Consider the following 26,324-nt stretch of genomic DNA (forward strand, 5'->3'; position numbering starts at 1 on the left):
ATGGTCCTAACCATAATTCATACCATAGAGGTACAATATAGTAATGTTTTATGTAATTATGTGGATCTTACTGTCTTGTTTTCTCTGTGTTTTCCAGATCGAGACCACTTCCAGCTGGGCTCGTTGTCCCACCTACTGAATGCCAAGGCCGGCGGCTACCAGGTGCTGCCTGACTGGCCCGAGGCCGCCCCAGACCCCTCTGTGCGCAACGTGGAGGTGAAGGAGTCTGTGCGTGCAGTGGAAACAGTAACAGCTAGAGACAGGGGGCCTCTAGGGGCACCCCAAAACCCGAGGGGGGCCCGAGGGGCGCTCCTCTAGTTGGGCAATGCCTTGGAGGGGGCGCAGCACCACCACCAAATTGCAGTAGCACCCAGACACTGACATATAACACTGACTTCATTAATCATGACCACCTGCCAGTCATTCACTGGTCACTCACTGTTCATTAGCATAACGTCATCCACGTATGCACTACGCACATCCCTATTGTCTCCCATGCATTGTCAATGGGATGCTGCTTCCGCACATACTGCCAGTGGTGCCAGAATGTGTCCTGAAAAGGTTAATTCTGTTTTAGTCAAGTTCAAGGACCCAGATGCTTGAACTGTATGGTTGCCATATTATCTGCCCAGTAAACATGATTACGTAACAGCTAATAACATAACAGAATGAATCTGAAATTGACTGGGCAACAGGAATGACCTGTCCCAGTGTGAACTCCGATCAACTGGTAACAGAGTGGAATATTGTTATGCTAATGGCAGCTGAGGCTAGTTAGCTATCACACCTGAGCACACACTAGTGAAATTGGGAAATCCCTGTCAGGTGTCCGCTAGTAAACTCTAGCTGGCCTAGCTGTGGCCTACTTGCCAAGTTTATCCAATACCATGCTACCCATTAGACCCCTTGCTCCTCTGGCCTCTATAGGGTAACAAACACTCAATCACCCACACCCCCACCCTCTTTGGTGATATCTTACCTGCTTGAGCCAATGGCACATGGCATAAGGGGGTGGAAGGGTACCTTCCAGCAATGCAGCTCAGCTTGGAACACACAGAAAAGAGGGAAAACAGGGTCTTATTCATTTTACAACGGAAAACGATAATAAGCGTTTATTGGACAACTCCAAGTAGTTTTCTTCTGTTTGATGCCTAATGAAAACAACCCAGCAAATGTACTGTTACTAAAACACACCACACAGACTCAAATAACCGCCATGCAGTAATGTCTCACCTAAACACCTCTAATTACCCAAACCACAGAGGCTCCCATTTTTCCACATTATCATTCCATGTGCCATCGGTTCATTTTCAACGATATGTGCCAAAGGCTGACATCAAATCAATATCCTTAAGTCTCGCTCCTTACGTCCAAATCAGCCAACAAAACCCTTTAAAAAAATGTTTTTGTTGCGCTGGAGGAGGGACTTGAATTCTTGATTTGGTTTGCTTGTTGCATTGGTTTATCGTTGCTCCGTGAACTGTTTATGTTTGTTTTAACAATGTCTTTTCATTCCCCATGATTCTGCATTAATGTGTCATTCATGACCAAAGCAGATTTCCAGACGAGTTCACATGTGGATTTGTATCTGGTAACTTTTGACCCCATGACCTCTCTCTCTCTGCCCTCGGTCCGCAGATAGAGGAGGTCATAACCAGCAGTAAGGGGCGGATCGGCTTGCTAGGAGACACGCGAGAGGTGCCTCCCGTTTGAGAGTGCAGTGTATTTCTGCTGACTGCCCTACTCTCTCTCTAATTTCTCTGTACCACTCAAACAGGGCACTTCTGTGACTTAAAGAGAGAGTTCCTCCAAATGACTAATTCCAGACACTTGAAGGAGTAGTTTGCCCAAATAACTAGTTGATCTTATCGTATGGATAGTCTAGCTACACTAGAAAAAAAGGTGCTAAGTAGAACCATCTCGGGGTTTTTGATTTGTCCCCATAGGGGAACCCTATTTGGTGCTGGGTAGAACCCTTTGCAGAGGATTCTATCCAGTGGTGGAAAAAGTACCCAATTATCATACTTGAGTGAAAGTAAAAATACCTTTGTCGTGTCATGACTATCATTAATGTGTTTAACTGTTATTTTATAAAATAATTACATACCACGTTCAATTATTACGCAATTAAATTAATCATATAACAATTCATTAAGTAGTAATCTGGGGCACCACGGGAAAAGTTATTTAACAAGTTACTATCTCCTGACTAACCTCTAAAGATATAAATATCTCTTACATCAGTCACAGTCAATATTATTGGATATCTGCATGAACCCTAGCATAAATGATGAATAAGCGATATACAAATTGGCGTAATTATTTATTTACTAACTAACTAAATAATCATACAGAAATACATAAACACACAGTATAGTTATTGTTTACTAACACAATGCAATGAAAGGTCCCTAGTGGACTAAACCGATATGACGGCTTGTTACACAAAATGGCGGATTCAAAAGAGAGGGAAAGGGAAAAACAAAGGAATTCCACAATTGTACATACAGTTGAATAATACTTAAACAGCTGCAGACTGAATGTTCCTGTGTTGTCGTCTTCTTCGAGAGAGTTTCTAACCATTTCGTATCTTTCAGCTCACGCTGTCAGTCACGCTGGTCTAATGTAGAGTCTAACCATTTTACACGCCTGTAGCAACCCAGAAATGTACTATATCTAGAGATTTAAATTCCTACCATTTCAAGGTGCAGCCACGCTCCACGTTTTTCTGGTCTCATAGGGTCTAACCATTTGTGACGTCCGGTTCAACACCGTCCACCTGCTTGGTCTGATACAGTGGGGCAAAAAAGTATTTAGTCAGCCACCAATTGTGCAAGTTCTCCCACTTAACAATATGAGAGAGGCCTGTAATTTTCACCATAGGTACACTTCAACTATGACAGACAAAATTAGAAAAAAAAATCCAGAAAATCACATTGTAGGATTTTTAATTAATTTATTTGCAAATTATGGTGGAAAATAAGTATTTGGTCACCTACAAACAAGCAAGATTTCTGGCTCTCACAGACCTGTAACTTCTTCTTTAAGAGGCTCCTCTGTCCTCCACTCGTTACCTGTATTAATGGCACCTGTTTGAACTTGTTATCAGTATAAAAGACACCTGTCCACAACCTCAAACAGTCACACTCCAAACTCCACTATGGCCAAGACCATAGTGGAGCTGTCAAAGGAGACCAGAAACAAAATTGTAGACCTGCACCAGGCTGGGAAGACTGAATCTGCAATAGGTAAGCAGCTTGGTTTGAAGAAATCAACTGTGGGAGCAATTACTAGGAAATGGAAGACATACAAGACCACTGATAATCTCCCTCGATCTGGGGCTCCACGCAAGATCTCACCCCGTGGGGTCAAAATGATCACAAGAACGGTGAGCAAGAATCCCAGAACCACACGGGGGGACCTAGTGAATGACCTGCAGAGAGCTGGGACCAAAGTAACAAAGCCTATCATCAGTAACACACTACGCCGCCAGGGACTCAAATCCTGCAGTGCCAGACGTGTCCCCCTGCTTAAGCCAGTACATGTCCAGGCCCGTCTGAAGTTTGCTAGAGAGCATTTGGATGATCCAGAAGAAGATTGGGAGAATGTCATATGGTCAGATGAAACCAAAATATAACTTTTTGGTAAAAACTCAACTCGTCGTGTTTGGAGGACAAAGAATGCTGAGTTGCATCCAAAGAACACCATACCTACTGTGAAGCATGGGGGTGGAAACATCATGCTTTGGGGCTGTTTTTCTGCAAAGGGACCAGGACGACTGATCTGTGTAAAGGAAAGAATGAATGGGGCCATGTATTGTGAGATTTTGAGTGAAAACCTCCTTCCATCAGCAAGGGCATTGAAGATGAAACGTAGATGGGTCTTTCAGCATGACAATGATCCCAAACACACCGCCCGGGCAACGAAGGAGTGGCTTCGTAAGAAGCATTTCAAGGTCCTGGATTGGCATAGCCAGTCTCCAGATCTCAACCCCATAGAATATCTTTGGAGGGAGTTGAAAGTCTGTGTTGCCCAGCAACAGCCCCAAAACATCACTGCTCTAGAGGAGATCTGCATGGAGGAATGGGCCAAAATACCAGCAACAGTGTGTGAAAACCTTGTGAAGACTTACAGAAAACGTTTGACCTTTGTCATTGCCAACAAAGTATTGAGATAAACTTTTGTTATTGAGCAAATACTTATTTTCCACCATCATTTGCAAATAAATTCATTAAAAATCCTACAATGTGATTTTCTGGATTTTTTTCTCATTTTGTCTTGTCATAGTTGAAGTGTACCTTTGATGAAAATTACAGGCCTCTCATCTTTTTAAGTGGGAGAACTTGCACAATTGGTGGCTGACTAAATACTTTTTTGCCCCACTGTATGTTAATTCTTCACAAGGGGTTTTATGCACTCTGGCAAAGGGGGCGTTCCATGACGCCGACATAATGTCTTTGCCCACGTGGGTGTGGTCACTGACTGGTTAAGACTTTATATGAAAAACATTTTTTTCATTTAGAAGGCTAACATCATTATTCTTTAAATACCCACGGACCATTCCCAATGTTTGGATTACAGAAATATTGTTAATTATCCAGCCTTTTGATGTTGTAGTTTTGGCGGGAGTAATCTCCTTGAAACAAAAGGTTTCATTCCCCTCAATCCTGTTTCTGCAAGGTATTTACGAGCGTCATAAAATGGCCAACGTCACCCCTCTCCCCCTCTGCGGGAGAGATAGGGCGCTGTAGAGCGGACTCACAGTAACCTGATCCTTCGATCCTCACAGGAGAGTCATGACACCTTAATAGAAAATGCCTTAAGTAAAAGTGAAATTCACCTAGTAAAATACTGTAATTATGAAAAATATATAAACGCAACATGTAAATGCAATAAAAGGCCACTCTAATGTGCAGTTTTGTCACACAACACAATGCCACAGATTGCAATTGGCAGTACGTCCAACCAGCCGCTCAACAGGAGACCATATGTATTGCGTTGTGTGGGGAACCGGTTTGCTAATGTCAACATTTTGAACAAAGTGCCCCATGGTGGCGGTGGGGTAGGCATAAGCTATAGACAACTAAAATAATTGTGTTTTATCAATGGCAACTTGAATGCACAGAAATACCATGATGAGATCCTGAGGCCCATTGCGAGGCCCATTTCTTTTAAGGTGTTTGTGAACAAAAGATGCATATCTGTATTCCCAGTCATGTGAAATCCATAGATTAGGGTCTAATGAATTTATTTCAATTGACTGATTTCCTTTATATGAACTGTAACTCAGTCAAATTTTGGAATTGTTGCATGATACGTCTATATTTTTGTTCAGTTTATTTGGTTATCTATTTAGCAGTCATATGGCTTGGGGGTAGAAGCTGTTCAGGGTCCTGTTGGTTCCAGACTTGTTGCATCGTTAACGCTTGCCGTGCGGTAGCAGAGTGTAGTCTTTGACAATTATTAGGAATTTCCTCTGACACCAACTTTTATAGAGGTTCTAGATGGCAGGGAGCTTGGCCCCAGTGATGTACTGGGCCATATGCACTACCCTCTGTAGCCCCTTGTGGTCGAAGCCAAGCAGTTGCCATACCAAGCGGTGTTGCAGCCAGTCAAGATGCTCTCAGTAATGCAGCTATAGAATCTTTTTTTATTTACCCCTTTTTCTCCCCAATTTATTGGTATCCAATTGGTAGTTACAGTCTTGCCCCATCGCTGCAACTCCTGTACGGACTTGGGTGAGGCGACGGTCAAGAGTCGTGCGTCCTCCGAAACACGACCCAGCCAAGCTGCACTGTTTCTTGACAAAATGCCCGCTTAACCCGGAAGCCAGCCGCACCAATGTGTCGGAGGAATCACCGTACACCGGGCGACCGTGTCAGCGTGCATGCGCTCGGCCCGCCATAGGAGTCACTAGAGCGCGATGGGACAAGGATATCTCGGCCGGCCAAACCCAAGGTATTGTTTTGCCCTCTTCACAACTGTGTTGGTTTGTGTGGACCATGATATATCGTTAATGATGTGGACACCGAGGAACTTGAAGCTCTCGACCCATCCCCAGTCCATGATCAGCTCCTTTGTCTTGCTTCCGTTGAGGGAGAGGTTGTTGTCCTGGCACCACACTGCCGGGTCTCTGACCTCCTCCTTATAGACTGTCTCACTGTCTTGTCGTCAGCAAACTTAATTGTGGTTTTGGAGTTGTGTGCGGCCACGCAGTTGTGGGTGAACAGGGAGTACAGGGGGGACTAAGCATGCACCCCTGAGGGGCCCCCATGTTAAAGGTTCAGCATGGCGAATGTGATGTTGCCTACCCTCACCACCTGAGGCAGCCCATCAGGAAGTCCAGGTTGCAGAGGGAGGTGTTCATTCCCAGAGTCCTTAGCTTAGGGATGAGCTTGGAGGGCACTATGGTGTTGAATGTTGAGCTGTAGTCAATGAACAGCATTCTCACAAGGTGTTCCTCTGTTACAGGTGGGAGAGGGCAGTGTGGAGTGCAATAGAGTTTGCGTCATCTGTGGTATGCGAATTGGAGTGGGTCCAGGGTGTATGGGATAATGGTGTTGATGTGAGCCATGACCAGCCTTTCAAAGCATTTCATGGCTACATATGTGAGTGCTACGGCGTGATAGTCATTTAGACAGGTTACCTTGGCACTGGGACTGCTTGAAACATTTAGGTATTACAGGATGTGTCAGGGAGAGGTTGGAAATGTCAGTGAAGACACTTGCCAGCGCATGCTCTTACCCGTCCTAGTAATCTGTCTGGCCCTGCGGCCTTGTGAATGTTAACCTGTTTACATCGGCTACGGAGAGTGTGGTCAAACAGTCGTCCGGAATAGCAGGTACTCTCATGCATGGTTCAGTGTTGCTTGCCTTGAAGCAAGCATAGAAGGCATTTAGCTCGTCTGGTAGGCTCACATCACTTGGCAGCTCGCGGCTGGGTTCCCTGTTGTAATCTGTAATAGATTGCTAGCCCTGCAACATCCGACGAGTATCAAAGCCAGTGTAGTAGGATGCGATCTTAGGCCTGTATTGACGCTTTGTCTGTTTGATTGCTCGTCAAAGGTCATAGCAGGAGCCATCAAACAGGCAGGGCGTCAATACAGGACTAAGATCAAATCCTACTACTCCGGCTCTACGTCTATGTCGGATGTTGCCTGTAATCCATTGCTTCTGGTTGGGATATGTACGCACTGTCACTGTGGGGATGATGTCATCAATGTACTTTATTAATGAAGCCGGTGACAGATGTGGTAAACTCCTCAATGCCATCGGATGAATTCCGGAAAATATTCCAGTCTGTGCTAGGGAAACAGTCCTGTAGCTTAGCATCCGCTTCATCGGACAACTTCTGTGTTGCCTGAGTCAATGGTACTTTCTGTTTGAGTGTTTGCTTGTAAGGAATCATGAGGATGGAGTTATGGTTAGATTTGCCAAATGGAGGCAGAGGAAGAGCTTTGTATTTGTTTCTGTGTGTGGAGTAAAGGTGATCTAGATTTCTTTCTCCTGTAGTTGCACAGGTGAAATGCGGGTAGAAATTTGATAAACAGATTTCAGTTTCCCTGTGTTAAAAAAAACACAACTAGGGGCGCTGCCTCTGTATGAGCATTTTCTTGTTTGCTTATGGCCCGATACAGCTCGTTGAGTGCGGTCTTAGTGCCAGCATTGGTTTGTGGTGGTAAATAGACAGCTACGAAAAATATAGATGAAAATTCTTGGTAAATAGTATGGTCTACAGTTTTTAATTAAGTATTCCAACTCCGCTGAGCAGTACTGCAGGATATACATATTAAAGATCGCACACCAGCTGTGGCACCATATTAAAAAAGATTGGTGTTGGATGTCAAAGTGCCGATTGGTTTAGATGGGAATTCACTTAGTACTTAGCTGAGCCTATAAAGGATGGTAAATTGCTACAGGTATTCTATGAATGTATTTCAAGAATTAATGCTATAGAAGTCCAAGTCAGCTCTGTCTCTTATAGCTATTTATATAAAGAGAAAGTTTCAGTTTTGAAATGGACCGTAGCTAGATGGATAGTTAGGCTACTGGTCTCTAATTTTAGTAACTGAAATTGGACTTGTGTTAGTGGTACAGTTTGTGTATTTTGCGTGTGAACTGCTGTGTTTGACTCTTTCTTGTTGTGCGGTGTGTGCCAACCTTGTTTCCAATCCAAAATCTGCCTCTCTCGATCTTCTATGTTCCTCTCCTCATGTATTCCACCATTCAACCCCCGCTGGATTCATTCAATCAAGGTTGCACTACCATAGCGAAGTTCAATAAGCAAACACCACCTCATGCTTTACCATTGATGTATAGTCTTAGATATTGGATGTACCGTAATGATTATGATGACCATAAGTAATTGTGAATTTGTTAACTTGAACTGTATTAAGTTATTGAATAACTTGGTTAAAGTAAGTTAACAAATTGCTTAGTTGAAGTAATTTCAAGTTGTTGAAGTAATGTTTAAAGTACTTTGGTAATGTTGTTTAATGAATGCTTAATTGTGGTTAAATAATCTTTTTTTTAAAGAGAGTAAGATAAGGCCTTGTAGTAACAATCGCTTAAAAGTGAAAACTGTTTTTGAACATCTACAGTATTGAGTAAGTGCAACTTGAATCCGTCTGTTCCTTTTTGCCTTGTTTTTTATACCTCTTTCTAGAATTTTCTTCCTTTTTGTCATCTCACTTCCATCCCAATCTTTTTCTTTCTTCCGTCCTGGCAGGTTATTACGCTGCTTGAAAGAGTCACAACTTTAACCAGCGTGAGTCAGTCAGTGGCAAAGAGCTTGCCTCTTTGAGCCCCCCCCTCCTTCCCCGAAGCGCCAAAGTGCTTTTTGACACCCCAGGCCTACCGTAGCTGCTGTTCTGTGCCTAGCTAACTCAGCAAAACTACCCAGCTCAGCAACCTCCTCTGTCTCTACCATTAAAGAGTCGATTCCTTCAGAAGAGTTGACGGTCCTCCCACTTGTTGAAACTTCTCTTCTTCTTACTTTTTGTGGTTGTTGTTGTTGTTTTTGCATGTGAGATAAACAACTAACATACCGTATCAGTAAGAATAGAAAAGAATACACCCTGGTTAATACAATACATTTTAATGTTGCTACATTTTTCAGTGCCAGGACATTGACTACTCCTGGAGGACATCACATCTTTATTGGAACTACTCCCTTTAAAAAATCTAAATCAAACACTATTACCAAACTGGCCATGAAGGCATCACCTTGGTGCTGCCACCTAGCTGTGGAAAACGATAAATACAAGTTAAACATGTTATAGAGTACATGTTATGACAATTGTGTAAACTAAAGCTTCACGGGACTGTACCATAATGGAAGCCCATTATGGCTGGTTGGTTTGTTTCACAGGGTCGGCCCCAGGGGGAAGCAGTCATGGCCATGCTGCGTCTTCAATCCTTGGCTGCATCCGAAATGGCACCCCATTCCCCTATAGCGCACTACTTTCAAAAGTATTGCATTAGGGAATACGGTGGCATTTCGGATGAACCCCTCTTCTCTGCTTCCATTGAAATCCTTCGGACGTGGTGGTGACACGGCTGACTCTTTGACCTCTGACCTCTTTGCCAGGTGCCGGAGTGGACCAAGTGCAGCAGCCGTGAGAAAAGGAAAGAAAAGAAGGCGGACAAGCCATTCTACTCTGACTCGGAGGGCGAGTCTGGCCCGACCGAGTCTGCTGACAGTGGTGACTAGGGCTGCTTACTTCCATTCACAACCTCACAACCCGCTTCACCACACGTGCTAGCATGAAGAATAATACTGTGATAACATAAAAAGCGTTTGTGTGTGTGCATCCGTGGAAATGTTTGCATATACAGTGGGGCAAAAAAGTATTTAGTCAGCCACCAATTGTGCAAGTTCTCCCACTTAAAAAGATGAGAGGCCTGTAATTTTCATCATAGGTACACTTCAACTATGACAGACAAAATTATTGTTTTTTTTAAATCCAGAAAATCACATTGTAGGATTTTTTATCAATTTATTTGCAAATTATGGTGGAAAATAAGTATTTGGTCAATAACAAAAGTTTCTCAATACTTTGTTATATACCCTTTGTTGGCAATGACAGAGGTCAAACGTTTTCTGTAAGTCTTCACAAGGTTCACACACTGTTGCTGGTATTTTGGCCCATTCCTCCATGCAGATCTCCTCTAGAGCAGTGATGTTTTGGGGCTGTTGCTGGGCAACACAGACTTTCAACTCCCTCCAAAGATTTTCTATGGGGTTGAGATCTGGAGACTGGCTAGGCCACTCCAGGACCTTGAAATGCTTCTTACGAAGCCACTCCTTCGTTGCCCGGGCGGTGTGTTTGGGATCATTGTCATGCTGAAAGACCCAGCCATGTTTCATCTTCAATGCCCTTGCTGATGGAAGGAGGTTTTCACTCAAAATCTCACGATACATGGCCCCATTCATTCTTTCCTTTACACGGATCAGTCGTCCTGGTCCCTTTGCAGAAAAGACACGTCTGGCACTGCGGGATTTGAGTCCCTGGCGGCGTAGCGTGTTACTGATGGTAGGCTTTGTTACTTTGGTCCCAGCTCTCTGCAGGTCATTCACTAGGTCCCCCCGTGTGGTTCTGGGATTTTTGCTCACCGTTCTTGTAATCATTTTGACCCCACAGGGTGAAATCTTGTGTGGAGCCCCAGATCGAGGGAGATTATCAGTGGTCTTGTATGTCTTCCATTTCCTAGTAATTGCTCCCACAGTTGATTTCTTCAAACCAAGCTGCTTACCTATTGCAGATTCAGTCTTCCCAGCCTGGTGCAGGTCTACAATTTTGTTTCTGGTGTCCTTTGACAGCTCTTTGGTCTTGGCCATAGTGGAGTTTGGAGTGTGACTGTTTGAGGTTGTGGACAGGTGTCTTTTATACTGATAACAAGTTCAAACAGGTGCCATTAATACAGGTAACAAGTGGAGGACAGAAGAGCCTCTTAAAGAAGAAGTTACAGGTCTGTGAGAGCCAGAAATCTTGCTTGTTTGTAGGTGACCAAATACTTATTTTCCACCATAATTTGCAAATAAATTCATTTAAAAAACTACAACGTGATTTTCTGGATTTTTTTTTCTAATTTTGTCTGTCATAGTTGAAGTGTACCTATGATGAAAATTACAGGCCTCTCTCATCTTTTTAAGTGGGAGAACTTGCACAATTGGTGGCTGACTAAATACTTTTTTGCCCCACTGTATGTGTTTTATCATGTCCTATGAGTAGGGTTGCAAAGGGAGGGTATATTACGTTTACCAGTAAACCACCGGAATTTGGGAAACTTTCAAGGATTTTATGTAATTTTCATAAAATAAATAAGATAAGATGATTTTTAAATTAAAGAAAAAACTGTAAAACATTATCCTAAATATATCCCATCAACTTAGTGAATACCATTGGTGTTTAATATCAGGGTTTCAGCATGAAATATCCTTTATATTTTTACACACTTTTATTTATTTGACTATGTCAATATGTCTTTGTTGTAAATGTTTTGGAGGCAGTTGTGAAAAAAGTAAATAGTAGTGACAGTTGCAGAGTTATTTGAAAATGATGCCATTGTTGATTCAATTTTTAAAATTTAAAATTTATTTTTTAATTTATTCGCTTATTTTCCACGACAACCTCATAGAAAAGGTGGAGACAGATGTAAAGATGAACAAAACATGTATATTTTATATGAATCCATTTTAAAAAAAAGTTATTCAAGTATAAATGACCAAAGTTGCCGTTTATGACCTGTTCATTTTTTTAAATTCTGAAAATGCCAATAACCTACAGGTCTTTTGCAACCCTACCTTTAAGTATATGAGACGGAATCTGTGTAGGAGGGGATGAATAGAAACCTATCCTCTCCACCCCCCAGCCTCAGACACAGCCAGCGGCTCAGAGAGTGGCAGTGGCAGTGAGGAGAGCGGCTCGGGATCGGAGAGTGAGGAGAGCAACGAGGAGTCTGAGTCTGCAAGCGAGGAGGATGAGGAGGAAGAGGGGAAGAAGAAAAAGAAGAATGTGGAGAAGATCAAAGCAAGGAAACCTGTTCCAGAAAGTGAAAGGTAGCACACATTTTTTGCTTAAAGAAATGTTTCCGGAAAATTGAAAACTACCTTGTTATTTTTTTAAACTTCACGTTTTGGAATCGACATGTCAGTCTGTGGTTCATAAATGCATAATAAACAATCTACATTCTAACCTGCCATCCTTTAGAATGTGCTCGTTCCTGTGATGTAGTGAACCCCCACTCTGAAGCAAGTTTTCAAGTGGCTGCATGGCTTACCATTTAGTTATTTTGATAAATGTGAAAATACATTGAATGCGTCAATCAAATCCATGCATCATAAATGATAAAACATTTAAAATTATAAGTTAGATGTATTAGACCTCGGTAGTGGTTTCATAGATCTCTTTCAATGTATTTATCTGTAAACCAGAAAATGTTGTGCGCTAAAGATGGCATTGTAGGCACACATTAGAAGATCATTGTTAACCCAATCTGAAAAACTATGCTCACAACTTGTATCTCCTAAATTATGTTTTTGTGTTTTTGGTGTATCTTGTTAACATTTTGGAATATATTGTGGAATAAGCTATAAGATTTTTACAAGGTCCATCCATCCCTTTCGTGACAATCGTCTCTCTGGTAAGAAGAAGGACGGGGGTGTATGCCTTATGATTAAAGAGTCTTGGTGTGATCATAACAACATACAGGAACTCAAGTCCTTTTGCTCACCTGACCTAGAACTCCTTACAATCAAATGTCACCTGCATTATCTACCAAGAGAATTCTCTTCGCTTATAATCACAGCCCTGTATATCCCCCCCCCCCCCCCCCCCCCCCCCAAGCAGACACCTCGATGGCCCTGAAAGAACTTCATTAGACTCTATGTAAACTGGAAACCATATATCCTGAGGCACATTTATTGTAGCTGGGGATTTTAACAAAGCTAATCTGAAAACGAGGCTCCCTAAATTTGATCAGCATATCGAATGCACGACCTGGGCTGGCAACATTCTGGATCATTGCTACTCTAACTTCCGCAACGCATACAAATCCCTCCCTCGCCCAGTTCCTGATAGCCTCAGACAACATTGATAGATACGCTCATTCGGTGAGCGAGTTTATTAGCAAGTGCATCTGTGATGTTGTACCCACGGTGACTATTAAAACCTTTCCCAAACAGAAAACGTGGATTGATGACAGCATTCGTGCAAACCTGAAAGCGCGAAACACTGCTTTTAATCATGACAAGGCGACCAGAAACATGACCGAATATAAACAGTGTAGTTATTCCCCCTGCAGGGCTATCAAACAAGCTAAGCGTCAGTATAGAGACAAAATAGAGTCGCAATTCAACGTCTCAGGCACGAGACATATGTGGCAGGGTCTACAGTCAATCACGGATTACAAAAAGAAAACCAGCCCCGTCTCGGACACCTACGTCTTGCTCCCAGACAAATTAAACTACTTCTTTGCTCGCTTTGAGGACAATACAGTGCCACTGACACGGCCCGCTACTAAAACATGCGGGCTCTCCTTCACCGCAGCCAACGTGAGTAAAACATTTAAACGTGTGAACCCTCGTAAGGCTGCCGGCCCAGACGGCATCCCTAGCCGCGTCCTCAGAGCTTGCTGGTATGTTGGTGTGTTTACGGACATATTCAATCAATCCCAGTCTGCTGTTCCCACATGCTTCAAGAGGGCCACTATTGTTCCTGTTCCCAAGCAAGCTAAGGTAACTGAGCTAAACGACTATCGCCCCATAGCACTCACTTCCGACCCTGCTCTGTGCAACTGGGTCCTGGACTTTCTGACGGGCCGCCCCCAGGTGGTGAGAGTAGGAAACAACATCTCCACCCCGCTGATTTTCAACACTGGGGCCCCACACGGGTGCGTTCTCAGCCCTCTCCTGTACTCCCGGTTCACCCATGACTGCGTGGCCATGCACCTCTCCAACTCAATCATCAAGTTTGCAGACGACACTACAGTGGTAGGCTTGATTACCAACAACGACGAGACGGCCTACAGGGAGGAGGTGAGGGCCCTCGGAGTGTGGTGTCAGGAAAATAACCTCACACTCAACGTCAAAAAAACAAAGGAGATGATTGTGAACTTCAGGAAACAGCAGAAGGAGCAACCGCCAATCCACATCGACGGGACAGTAGTGGAGAAGGTGGAAAGTTTTAAGTTCCTCTGCGTACACATCACGGACTAACTGAAATGGTCCACCCACACAGACAGCGTGGTGAAGAAGGCGCAACAGTGCCTCTTCAACCTCAGGAGACTGAATCAATTTGGCTTGTCACCAAAAGCACTCACAAACTTTTGCACAATCGAGAGCATCCTGTCGGGCTGTATCACTGCCTGGTACAGCAACTGCTCCGCCCATAACCGTAAGGCTCTCCAGAAGATAGTGAGGTCTGCACAACGCATCACCGGGGGCAAACTACCTGCCCTCCAGGACACCTACACAACCCATTATCAAAAAAATACTCAAGGACAACAACCACCCGAGCCACAGCCTGTTCACCACGCTATCATCCAGAAGGCGAAGACAGTACAGGTGCATCAAAGCTGGGACCGAGAGACTGAAAAACAGCTTCTATCTCAAGGCCATCAGACTTTTAATCAACCATCACTAACATTGAGTGACATGCCGACTCAAATCTCTAGCCACTTTAATAATTAAAAACTGGATGAAATAAATGTATCACTAGTCACTTTAAACAATGCCACTTTATAAAATGTTTACATATGTGTATGTGACCAATAACATTTGATTTGATTTGACATTAATAGACAAGAACAGCGCAAGAACAGAAGTACATCCATTTAAAAATGGCACATGTAGCCTACATATCAATCCATACACACAAACTATCTAGGTCAAATAGGGAAGAGGTTTTGTGCCGTGAGGTGTTGCTTTGTCAGTTAAAAAAAACAACAGGTTTGCTGTTCATTTGAGCAATATGAGATGGAAGAGAGTACCATGAAATAATGACTCTATATAGTACTGTATGCTTTTTTGAATTTGTTCTGGATTTGGGGACTTTGAAAAGACCCCTGGTGGCAAGTCTGGTGGGGTAAGTGTGTGTGTGTCAGAGGTGTGTGTAAGTTGACTATGCAAACAATTTATAAAAAGAAGTGATGCAGTCAGTCCCTCCTCAACTCTTAACCAAGAGAGACTGGCATGCAGATTATTTATATTAGCCCTCTGATTACAATGAAGAGCAAGACGTACCACTCTATTCTGGGTCAGCTTAACTAGGGCTTTCCTTGCAGCACTCGACCACACGACCTGGACAATAATCAAGATATGACAAAACTAGAGCCTGCAGGACTTGCTTTTTGGAATGTGTTGTTATGAAAAAAGAGCATCTATTTATTACGGGCTGACCTCTCCCCATCTTTACAACCATTGAATCGATATGTTTTGACCATGACAGTTAACTATCTAAGGTAACACCAAGTAATTTAGTCTCAACTTGTTCAACAGCCACACCATTCATTACCAGATTCCCCTTTATGTTGTCTCAACCGTCCATCCAAATCAAATAATTGAATGTGTCCACTTTTTGTCTTTATAAACTTTCACACTTATATTCCATGATATGGGGCAATGCAATGTAGACAACACTACAGCTGTTAATTGCCAGCGATCATCATTCATCACGTAGGCATATGATATAATTGATACCTGACTTTCAAGGAGACATTTGATGCAAACATAAGTATACATTTTCCGTTGTATAAAATTACATTATCACATTCGCTTGCTGGTTTGCCATACTAACCTGACGAGACCATGCGTGACAACCGAAGCTGATAGACAATGTTGATTGGCAGGTGGAACGATATCCAATGAGGTTGCAAGATTAAAGTGGGAGGTGGGATCAGGTCAGCACAGTCTTGTCCAATGAGCCCAACATGAACACCCCACATGCACACCACATAGTTTTTTTCTTCTCTTCTCTTCTCACACTTTACAGAGGCTCGAGAACAATGATGTGATGATGTACACAATTGTGCGCAATTTTCGGGGACACGTTTTGGCTCGTGAGCGCTACTTTCAAAACTACTGGCTAAAATTATACAAAACCTTTATAACGTATCTTTAATATCAGCCATTGACGATGAATTGTTGGCCCTAATCTCAATTATACATAAACTGGATAATGATTAAAGAGGAATTCCAGTCAAAAGTTTAAATTGTACGTTTTTTTCTTTACCTATTAATTCATATTCAATCTGATGTGTGTAACCCAACGAATGTAGTCAAAATCTGTAGCAGAGCACTAGGAAATGCAATGCTATGACATGAGCTCTAAAGATGTGAAATTCCTTCATTAAACCGTTTTATACCTGTTTACCAATGCATCGCAGTGAGCCGAGCAGTGGAGAGGAGGTGAAGAAAAGCGAGAAGAAGAGCAAACCGCGGATTGGTAGCTCCGAGTCAGAATCCGAGGAGGACGATGATAGTGAGTCAGAGAGCAGCGAGTCAGAGGAGGAGTCAGAAGAGGAGTCAGAGGAGGAGACCAAGAAGAAAAAGAAGGTGGGTAATGAGAGACTTGAAAATACACGTACTACAGATATACACACACACATTCTAAATTGCCATTATTTGATATTGGCATAAAGCACATAGATATTCTTTGATGTCAAAATTCCCAGTGGACTATCAAATAAAGAAAGTCGCACACTCCATGAATAAACTCCCAGCAATGTAATGGGTATTTACCAATGTTTCGGCATCACTGTGCCTTCCTCGGGGTAATGTCATGAATACTTGAACCAGGTTTTGTAGACACAGTGCAATTAGTGTAACCAATGACAATAGTGAGGGGTGTGTCATAATGATTGAGTTCATTAAAATGAATTGGTGAAACTGTTACAAAATAGTTAAAAAATATTAAATATATTACGCTATTGTTATCATATAGAAACATGGAATATTGTACATAATATTAGCATCAACATAAATTGTTTCATTCAATTTCACATAATAATTTCATATTTTATTTTTGTTACATGTAATCTTTTGGTTCAACCTTAATATATAATGAGCATCGTCAACAGGGGGAACATATTAGGTGTTCGCTAATAAAGCTGTAAAAAATAATTTTTCAATTTATAAGACTTCATAAAGGAAAAACGTAACACCCATTCTACATTGGCATTATCTGATGGTTGGCATAAAGCACGTAGATATTCTCTGATGTCAACATTCCCAATGGATACAGTAAACTAATAAACTTAAAGGGCAATTCTGACACTTTTCAACCTCATATTCATAATCTCCACCACCAACCAGTTTCTACATATGTGAAAACAGTGTTTCTATGAGCGATCCATGGTTAAAATAGAAATGCTTCTCAGTGACATCACAAGGTAGGATCAAAAACTGCAATGAATTTCTATAGCCCAAGGGAGGGTATGTTCTTGCTCCCGTCAAATAAAATGTTTTAAGTTTGGATGATGTCATTAGGGAGAACTTGTTAACAAGAAAATTATACAAAATGTCGAAATTCGCCATTTTCACATATATTGACATAGAGATAATGAAAATGAGGTTGAAAAGTTGTGGAGTTGCCCTAGGCACTACTTTCATTTATCTGCATGTCCTTATATTAATATTATATTACCTTAAGCCCTTATATTTAGCTTCACAATGAAGTGTTTTACAATTTGACATAAACAGTTTTATTGACAAATGTAAAAAAATAAAAATACTAAAAATAAGGTCTGCCAAGTAAAAACCTGATAAAAATGAATTTATGTTTTCTCATTGGGAAATGAATATCCAACTAGTCAGTGGCAAATGTGAAGTTTGGAATTTGTGACAGCAACTATCTGAGCCTATTACAGTATTATAGACAGCATGTCCTGGGATTTCCTATGATCTTCAATGTAGAAAAACACCTTACCTTCAAAAAACTGTTGTATGGCTTGTGAGCGTCATAGAGCAAACAATGCATGCAAAACATGCACGATTACATGTACGTGTTGGAAAGAGTCTCCGCTCAAACCACTCTGGCTTTAGAGACTTTTTTTGTGAGAAGAACCGCCCGCAGGCCCCTTTGGGACCCGCCCTTGTCTCACAAACACTGCCCTAACTCAACCCAAGTTAATCACACAGACTAGTGATTGGTTTCAATGGATGCAGAAGAGATGGATTAATCCAATGGTTCAACAGAAGTCTGTAGCTCAAACACACTATGTTTAAAAGGGGTTAGAAGTCCAAAACGCACCAGCGTCACGGTGGGACTGTGTGAACATATTCCTTTGCTTTCATGCACAAGTGGTAATATAGTTTATATCTATTTACCTTTTTCCCTCCTTTTAAACACTATATTCAGGTGGCAGGTCTCCTTCTGCTTGTGGGTTAGTTTCTCTTTCTCTTCTTTTCAGACCACAGCATCTAAACCTCCATCCAAACCACCCAAAAAAGAGAACAAGAAAGAAAAGAAAGAAATGTCTCTGCTTGATTTTGATGACTGTAAGTTCACCTCCTTTTTACTAAATCCACGATACCAGGAATACAGTGACAGTCTACACTTTCCTCAAGTGGTCCTACATAGAATTTGAATGGGATGATGAACGATTGGTAATGGATGTCACTGGATAAGTCTATTTTAATTATGTGCAGATTTATTCCCTATTATTTCAAATTCGAAATCAAATGTTTAAAATCGAATATATCCGTGTCTGTGGTACTGAACATTGCAACTTCAGAAGTCCACAATCGCCATTGTCCATGATGCAGAATTGCCACTATTTGCTTGTTTGTTTACATTAGCGCAGCATCAGACTATACATGATTGCTCCCCAGTCTTTGAGAAAACGCTGTGCTCTTTCCTCTTCCTAGTTGACCCCGCTCCATCTCCGTCTCAAGTCACGCCCCTCAACAACTTCCTGTCCAGCAGCCTAGTGACAGATCTGGAGGGCTTGTCCCTGACCGACAACGTTCTGTCCCCTACGGTGAGTACCCTTTCTAGGACAAACTACCCATAGCCCCTAACCCCCGAAGACCTAAGCACTTCATATAGATGTAGATTGCTAGAGAAAGATAATGTAGATTTAAAGAGAGATTAAGTACCATACATTCCAAGCTTTATAACATTTTATGAGTGCCAATTTTACTGAATATTTTTGAAGATGTATAGTCTTTTCTGGTAAATTTGAGCGGGTAACTGTAGTATCATCTAAAGTCAGAAGGCACAACAATGAGGATCTAGCTTCAGCATGTTTACTAGCCTAGTCTGTGCATGTCATACATGGGTACGGATACCCACAAGGGCCATCCTACTACATCTTGCCCTCTCCAATGAAAAATAATTCAACATTCATAAGCACTGAAGCATAACTGAAATGCAATTTGGAAACCACTATTATTCTCTTTAACACTTATGCATTAACTTAGGTACAGTCTCTTTTTGCTGGGTATGGTCCCCAACAGTATGCATTCTATTCATGGTGGCTTCCCATCCCTTTTTGGGCGAGCTTGTGGCTCTGTGAGAATGATTTTTGAGCAATCTTGTGGCCTCCTCAACCTGTGTGCCTAGTAGATCTGGAAGAGCTCTGAGGTGTGTTTTGTTAATCCGTACCTCCTCGGAGCCTGTGTCCACCACATAGGAGCGTGGGGCATCTGCTTTCCTCAGCACTATTTCTGGTGTCTTTTAGTTTGTAATCCTTACACGTTGATGTTCTGTCAGCTCTTGCCTCTCCGTAGCACAGTGTCTCCGATTTAAAGTCTCCAGTTTGTGTTTTTTTTCAGCCATTTGTCCCTCTCAGTGAAGGCCTTCCTGTTAGGCCATTGGGGTTTAAGCCCAGCCGGCGAGACAGGCAAGGGAGGGAGCGCAGCCTCCTGCCCATCAGGAGCTCGGCAGGCGGCGGCCCATGATGCAGTGGTGTAACTCTGTATGGTAACAGAGCCATATACGGATCCTTGTTCTTTTTCAACAGTCCTTTGACTGTTTTCACAGCTCTCTCTACCTCACCGTTGCTCTGTGCATGGTAGGGGCTTCTGGTCACGTGTGAAGTTCATATTCTACGCCAAATGCAGAAAAGGAGCTTGCGGAGAATTGGGGAGTGTTATCTGTAACCAGGACCTCAGCAACCCCTTGCCCAGAAAAAAATTGACTTTAGTACATTGATAACACCAGCTGATGTGGTTATGGGTGTCTTTTTTCCATAAGTTCTTATCTGCCCCTACCTTTTGCCATGGCTGTTTTGGCAGCTCCCTCGCCATCATTGGTTCAGTATGACAAGGTTAACATTGTGCACACACCTCACACTGTGCCACCAGCTTGGCAATCTAAGTGCTCAGACCCAGCCACCACACCGACTGTTGAGCCCTCTGTCTGCATTTGGTTATCCCCATGGGTCCCTCATGCACTCTCTAGAATTTCCGGTTGTAGAGTCTCTGGGATAACTCTCCGTTGCTCTTTCATGAGAAGGTCTTCATTACAGTGGAAATCACGTTGGTGCACCCAATAGGGCTTCAGCAGCTGAGGCAGTTCCTCCTGCCTGGGCCATCCCTTTTTGCACTGCTGTACTATCTGTCGGCAGATGGGGTCTCGCTGTTGCTCCTCTGCAATCTGCTGCAGTTTGGTCTGAGATGCAGGTAGACTGTCTCTTACTGCATTAATGGACACCTGTATCTCCCCCTCTAGACATGGCTCCTCCTCTGTCAATGGACGTTTAATTGGGGCATGGAGAGTGCGTCTGCTGTGATCAGTGCCTTCCCTGGCGCATACACCATATTGTAGGTGAACCTCGGCAATCTGAGGCGGAAGCGAAGGACTCTGGGAGGCAAGTCGTCCAGTGCTTTTGTCCCTAACAGAGCCAACAGTGGTTTGTGGTCAGTCTCTGCTGTAAACTGAAGGTCAATAAGGTATTGGCTGAGCCTTTCACCTGCCCATGTGATTGCCAACACCTCCTTCTCCACTTGTGCATACCTTTGTGCCGTGTCGGATAATCTTTGTGAGATGTATGCTATTGGACGCCACTCCATGTTGTCCTGCATCTGTGTGAGGACCGCCCCTAGCCCAAAGGATGATGCATCTGCTGACACCTTTGTCATAGCGTGGGGACGGTACTGGGTCAACACTCTCTGTGACAGCAGGTCTCCTTTGATCTTGTCAAATGCCACCTGTTGCATGTGACCCCATGACCAGTAATTATATTTGGCTAGTAAGTCTCTCAGGGGTTTGGTTGTATCTGAAAACTGTGGGAGGAACTTACCCACATATGTGGCCATGCTTAAGAAGGTCCTGACTTCAGCCGCATTCTGGGGGATGGGCATATCTGTGATGATGCTGATCTTCTCCGGGCCCGGTTCTATTCCAGCTGCACTGATTTTGTGTCCCAAGAACAAGACCTCTGACTCCACTCAGCCCATCCAACAATTGGAACATGTGTCTTTGGAAATGCTCAGGACCGGAAGCGATTCCAAATGGCAAAACGTTAAAACAGTCCTGAGCGGGCATCCAGTTTTGTGAATATTTGTGAGGCATCCAACTGAGCTAGCGACTACTCCACTGATGGTAAGATGTGTCTCTCTCTGCAGAGAGCCTCATTCAAGTCCCCATTGGCTTTTGGGACCACCATTATCCCTGCACACCTGCCAGTGGGACTCTCTATTTTAGACAGCCCCATTTTCTTCCATACTCACCAACTCTTCCTTTACTTTTGCCAATAAACGGATAAGCACCCCGGGGGGGACCGCATCCTCTTTCAGGTTTTGTAGTCACCTTCCTAGGCCAGAAAACACTTTTGGAAATGTCTTTTGGAAAACATCCCTTGGGTCCTCCAGTTCAATTGCTGGCAGCCCCAGCAACGGCCTGGCCAGAGAGTGAATGGCAAAGACAGGTTGGATGGCACTTTTTGTCTTTACTCTCCAGTTTACTCACCAACTGCCCTACCACTGGTAATATCTTACAGTTTTTAGTTTGTAGAGAGCAAAGGGCCATTTCTACTATAGCTATACAGTTTTGTGGGGATTGCGGTCACTGCTGCCCGTGTGTCTGGTTTAAATGACACAACCTCCCCATTGAGTTTAATATCCGAGTGCCCGCCATCATTGTTTTTTCCTTACTTGTCCCAGAAAGATGCTGTCCTACTGTAGCTGCTGTTCCTCCTCTGAGACCTCATGCGTTTGCTTTGTATTTGTATTTATTATGGATCCCCATTAGCTGGTGCCAAGGCTACTCTTCCTGGGGCTACTCTTCCTGGGGTCCAGCAAAATTAAGGCAGTTTATACAATTTTAAAAACATTACAATACATCCACATGCCCTCAGGCCTCTACTTCACCAGTACCACATGTATACAGTACAAAATCCATGTGTACGTGTGTGTATAGTGCGTATATTATCGTGTGTGTGTGTATGCATGTGTCTGTGCCAATGTTCGTGTTGCTTCACAGTCCCCGCTGTTCCATAAGATGTTTTTTTATCCGTTTTTTACATCTCATTTTACTGATTGCATGAGTTACTTGATGTGGAATAGAGTTTCTGCAGCATTAGTAAAGAAGTGATCAATACATGTTGTTGATTTCATTACTGTGCTGTTTGTAACTACCCTGGTAGGTTGACTGATAACCTGAACCAGGTTGCAGGCACTGGTTACTATTTGAAGCTTTTTCTTGAGTAGGCAGCTTTATGAAAGACAGTCAATATTTAAATCACCCAGAAAATATACCTCTCTGTTGATATCACATACATTATCAAGCATTTCACACGTCATCCACATACTGAATGTATGATTTACTTGGTAAGTCCTTCACGTTTATGTGATTATTAAAGCCACTTCTGACACAATGCAGTATCATCTCAAATAAGGAGGTACAACAACGAGGTTCTTGCTTCAGCATGTTTACTAGCCTAGTCTGCACATGTCATACATAGTCATGCATAGGTATGGATACCCACAAGGGCCAACCTACTACAGTAACCCCAACTGGGATTCTAAACTGTGTCCAGCGACAGTCAACCCAACACTATAGCCAGTGTCCAGGTGTTTGATACAATATGTAAGCCTGCTTGGCTGTACATGCCGTTTTTACTCAACCCCCCCCCCCCCCCACCTGTTTCCGTACCACAGACCATCGTCCCATCCGGCAATCTGAAGACCTACGAGCTGCTCCACCGTATCACCGGCGAGGGCCTGTCAGTGGAGTACTGCTTCAGCCGCCAGCCGTTCAGCCCCGACCTGCACATGGTGGCAGTCAAAATCCAGTTCACCAACAGCGCCACCTCCGAGGCCAAGAGCCTGCACGTGGAGGACGCCAAGTTGCAATCAGGCATGAGGATCAAAGAGTTTCCTGAGATCGGTCAGTCAACATTTCACAACAGAATTCCTCTTTTAATAGTTTTGGAAAGGGGTTCTAAAAGGATCCTTTGAGGACCGGTAGGGTTCTACATGGAACCCTTTTTTATCTGAAGAAGACTTTTTGGAAAAGATAATTGAAAGAAATGGTTCTTTGTTGGGTTAGGTTTTGCAACGGGGTCAGTTTAAATTAGAATTACACCTCAGTCATTCAGTGATCTATCTAGGTAGCTGTTTGTCATTGTTTTGGGCTAGTTAGTGCACTGTCTCTTTTACCTAGTATATTCTGTTGTCTTCAGAGGTGTTACCTGCGGGCGAGACTGTCAGCGTGGTGATGGGCATCGATTTCTGTGATTCCACACAGGCAGCCAACTTCCAGCTCTGGTAAAAAAGAGCCTGCACCCCCCCCTATGTGGCCAGTCAAGTATCAAACTAGTGTTGCAAAATTCTGGAAACTTTTCCAAAGTTCCTGGGTTTTTCAGAAATCCTGGTTGGAAGATTCCGAGTTGTAGGATTCCCTACCTACTTATTCCCTCCTGATTCCGGGAATCTTATTGGGAGTTCTGGAAAACCAGAGAATTCCTGGGAAAGTTTCCGGAATTTTGCGACCCTAATCACTGCACAGTCCTATTGCTCTATTCTCCTATAAGTGAATCATGTCATGTCTTATTGTTCCTTTGCAGCACTCACACCAGGAAGTTCTTTGTGTCGATCCAGCCACCGGTTGGAGAGCTGATGATGCCAATCTTTATGACAGAAAATGAGTTCAAAAAGGAGCAAGGTGAGCACAGGAACCAATGCATGGAAATCAAACAATATGGGCCCCATTTTGACTGCGCTAAAGAAACCATTTTTGTAATAGTAAAATCCCTGAATTGATGCAGTGTGTTTTGAGATGTCTTTGCCTCTCTGGGTGTTGTTTTGAGTTGGTATCCAAAAGAACACTCAAGAATTAATACATTTCTGAGGCAAATCATAGTATATTTATTTTTTGTCAGTGATGAATGGCAGTTTCCACCAGTCACTACACAAACTAACCCTAATAATGGCATGTGACTACTACCGCACTATCACCTCTGACTTGATCAAATCCACATCCACCAGGAAACCTTGGTATTCATTCTAACTTGGTTTAATAGCAATGGTCACCCTTGGAGCATAATCACTAACACTGGGCAAGGTTTTCAACTCAAATCCAACCATATTGTGTGTTTAAACGTGTCATATCCTCCGTTCTTCCCTCTTGATACTGGCCCCAATAGAGACGCTATTACAAAGTCTAGGTAAGTTTCCTTTGATAGAACTTGTTCTCGTCAGCTGTCTATGTGCCACCTGCCTTAACAACCTACCCCCCCATACGAGACTCAACCTCTCCTCCCCCATCCTTCCCCTCAACATCTCCCCCTTGCTTCAAGCTGTTCCCTCCTATACCCACAGCGATATCTAATGCCTGGGTGCCAATGACTATTTGCACTATGTATCTCCAGTTCACTTCAATGGCAGACACAACTGACCTAACCTAACCTGCATCCCAGCCTCTAACATGTACTGTAGCTCCACTGGGAATGACTGGGAATGCTCCACTTAGATCCACTAATCCCAAATCAATGTCCTACTGTAGTTCCGGGAATGCGCAAAGAGGATGTCAAATTTTTTTTAAAGGCACTGCATTTAAAACCATTGCGCTCTTCTTTCACAGCATTGATTGTGTTATACGGGCTGTAAGACACATGGGGGCTGTAACTAATGCATACTGTAGGCCACATTCAGATGTTTTAGAGAAGTAGAGCTAACTTAACTTTGTCTGAGTGGTGAGAGGACAGTATAGCATGCTGCTTCCATTTAATGCATATAATGGTGTTTTATAATACATTTCAAGTTAATGGTCATTGTATTCTAGATTTAGTGTGGAGGAAGTTTGTGCATAAGTTTGCTGAATTCAGCTAAATATAACTAAGACGTCACAGGAGCCTTTTCTATGTTCAAGGAAGTTTGACAGTGATATATGAGAAAATGAGTTTGACAAAAAGACGAGCAGGATAGAAATATGAGTTATAGACCTGCAACCTGATAAATAAAGTAATCCACATGCAGGCTATTCCCCTCAAACTCCTGTTTTTGGCAAATATCAGATTACTTTCTTATTCTTAGGAAAGTGTCACTGCTTTGCGAGAGTTTTTCACATTAAGCCCCATGCTTATGTAATGGCTCATATCTCTAGTCTTTTAATCCTAAGGCATTATATAGTTAGTGTAGTCCTAAGAGAATTGTGTAAAACCCAACACGTTTATGGTAGTAGAGCCTATAGAGTTGTATGGCTTTTAGATTGTTGTAGTATCAAATGGTATATGGACACAAATGCCTCCATATAGTGTGAGATATTACACAAGGTTTGGTTAAAACGTTAGGTATTCACGGGACAGTCTCCTATTTTGAAGGATTCTGGTGACAATGAGCATTCATAAAAACAAAAATTCAATTGACCTTCTTCAAACACATGTTCAATCTCACTCAAGCTGGAACCTGTAATTCATCTTTCCTCGATTCCTCACATCCTCTTTCCTTGCATCCCTAAAAAGGTATTGGAGAAGAAGGTCTGAGGCGAGGGACCTTGGACCGTCTCCTCCAATACGGAGGGGAAGGAGCTGAGGAGATAGGATGCAAGGAATCGCGGGAAGATAAATTGAGATGCTGATGCAGACTCCTTGACCACTCGTCTGTTGACCGCTGCTATTTTGTGCTGTCCTCAGGTCAGTTGATGGGCATGAATGAGATCACAGAGAAGCTGACCCTGGAGGAGAAGTGTCAGGGCGAGCACGCTGTCGTTCAAAGGGTTACCACTGCCGCCAACCTCAGCCGAGTGCCCTGTGGCTCAGACAAGGAGTGCAGGTGAGGGTGGCGGGCATTTGGAAAAGTTGTAAAAGTTGGCAGATGTCGCCAGAATAAATATTGATATATATTTTTTTATTTATTGAATTAGTATGTTGCATGTTTTA

The 26,324-nt window shown here is 42.9% G+C and overlaps 1 protein-coding gene across 10 annotated transcripts in view; it reads left to right on the forward strand.

Moving 5' to 3' along the window:
* Positions 1–26,324, forward strand: part of LOC139368457 (AP-3 complex subunit beta-2) — an 89,509-nt gene that overhangs the window by 60,699 nt on the left and 2,486 nt on the right. For 2 of the 10 annotated variants that reach the window (XM_071107373.1, XM_071107380.1), the window contains exons 17-28: positions 98–228; positions 8,728–8,766; positions 9,589–9,703; positions 11,874–12,060; positions 16,386–16,554; positions 18,411–18,498; positions 18,868–18,980; positions 23,104–23,332; positions 23,628–23,712; positions 24,012–24,109; positions 24,591–24,611; positions 26,079–26,217. In XM_071107373.1, the coding sequence (XP_070963474.1) occupies positions 98–228; positions 8,728–8,766; positions 9,589–9,703; positions 11,874–12,060; positions 16,386–16,554; positions 18,411–18,498; positions 18,868–18,980; positions 23,104–23,332; positions 23,628–23,712; positions 24,012–24,109; positions 24,591–24,611; positions 26,079–26,217 (1,414 nt within the window). The remainder of the gene's footprint in view (positions 1–97; positions 229–8,727; positions 8,767–9,588; positions 9,704–11,873; positions 12,061–16,385; positions 16,555–18,410; positions 18,499–18,867; positions 18,981–23,103; positions 23,333–23,627; positions 23,713–24,011; positions 24,110–24,590; positions 24,612–26,078; positions 26,218–26,324) is intronic. The other 8 variants (XM_071107416.1, XM_071107389.1, XM_071107425.1 and 5 more) reach the window with 5 other exon arrangements.

Source organism: Oncorhynchus clarkii, chromosome 2 (genome assembly GCF_045791955.1).
Source record: "Oncorhynchus clarkii lewisi isolate Uvic-CL-2024 chromosome 2, UVic_Ocla_1.0, whole genome shotgun sequence".
In the NCBI taxonomy this organism is placed as follows: Eukaryota; Metazoa; Chordata; class Actinopteri; order Salmoniformes; family Salmonidae; genus Oncorhynchus; species Oncorhynchus clarkii.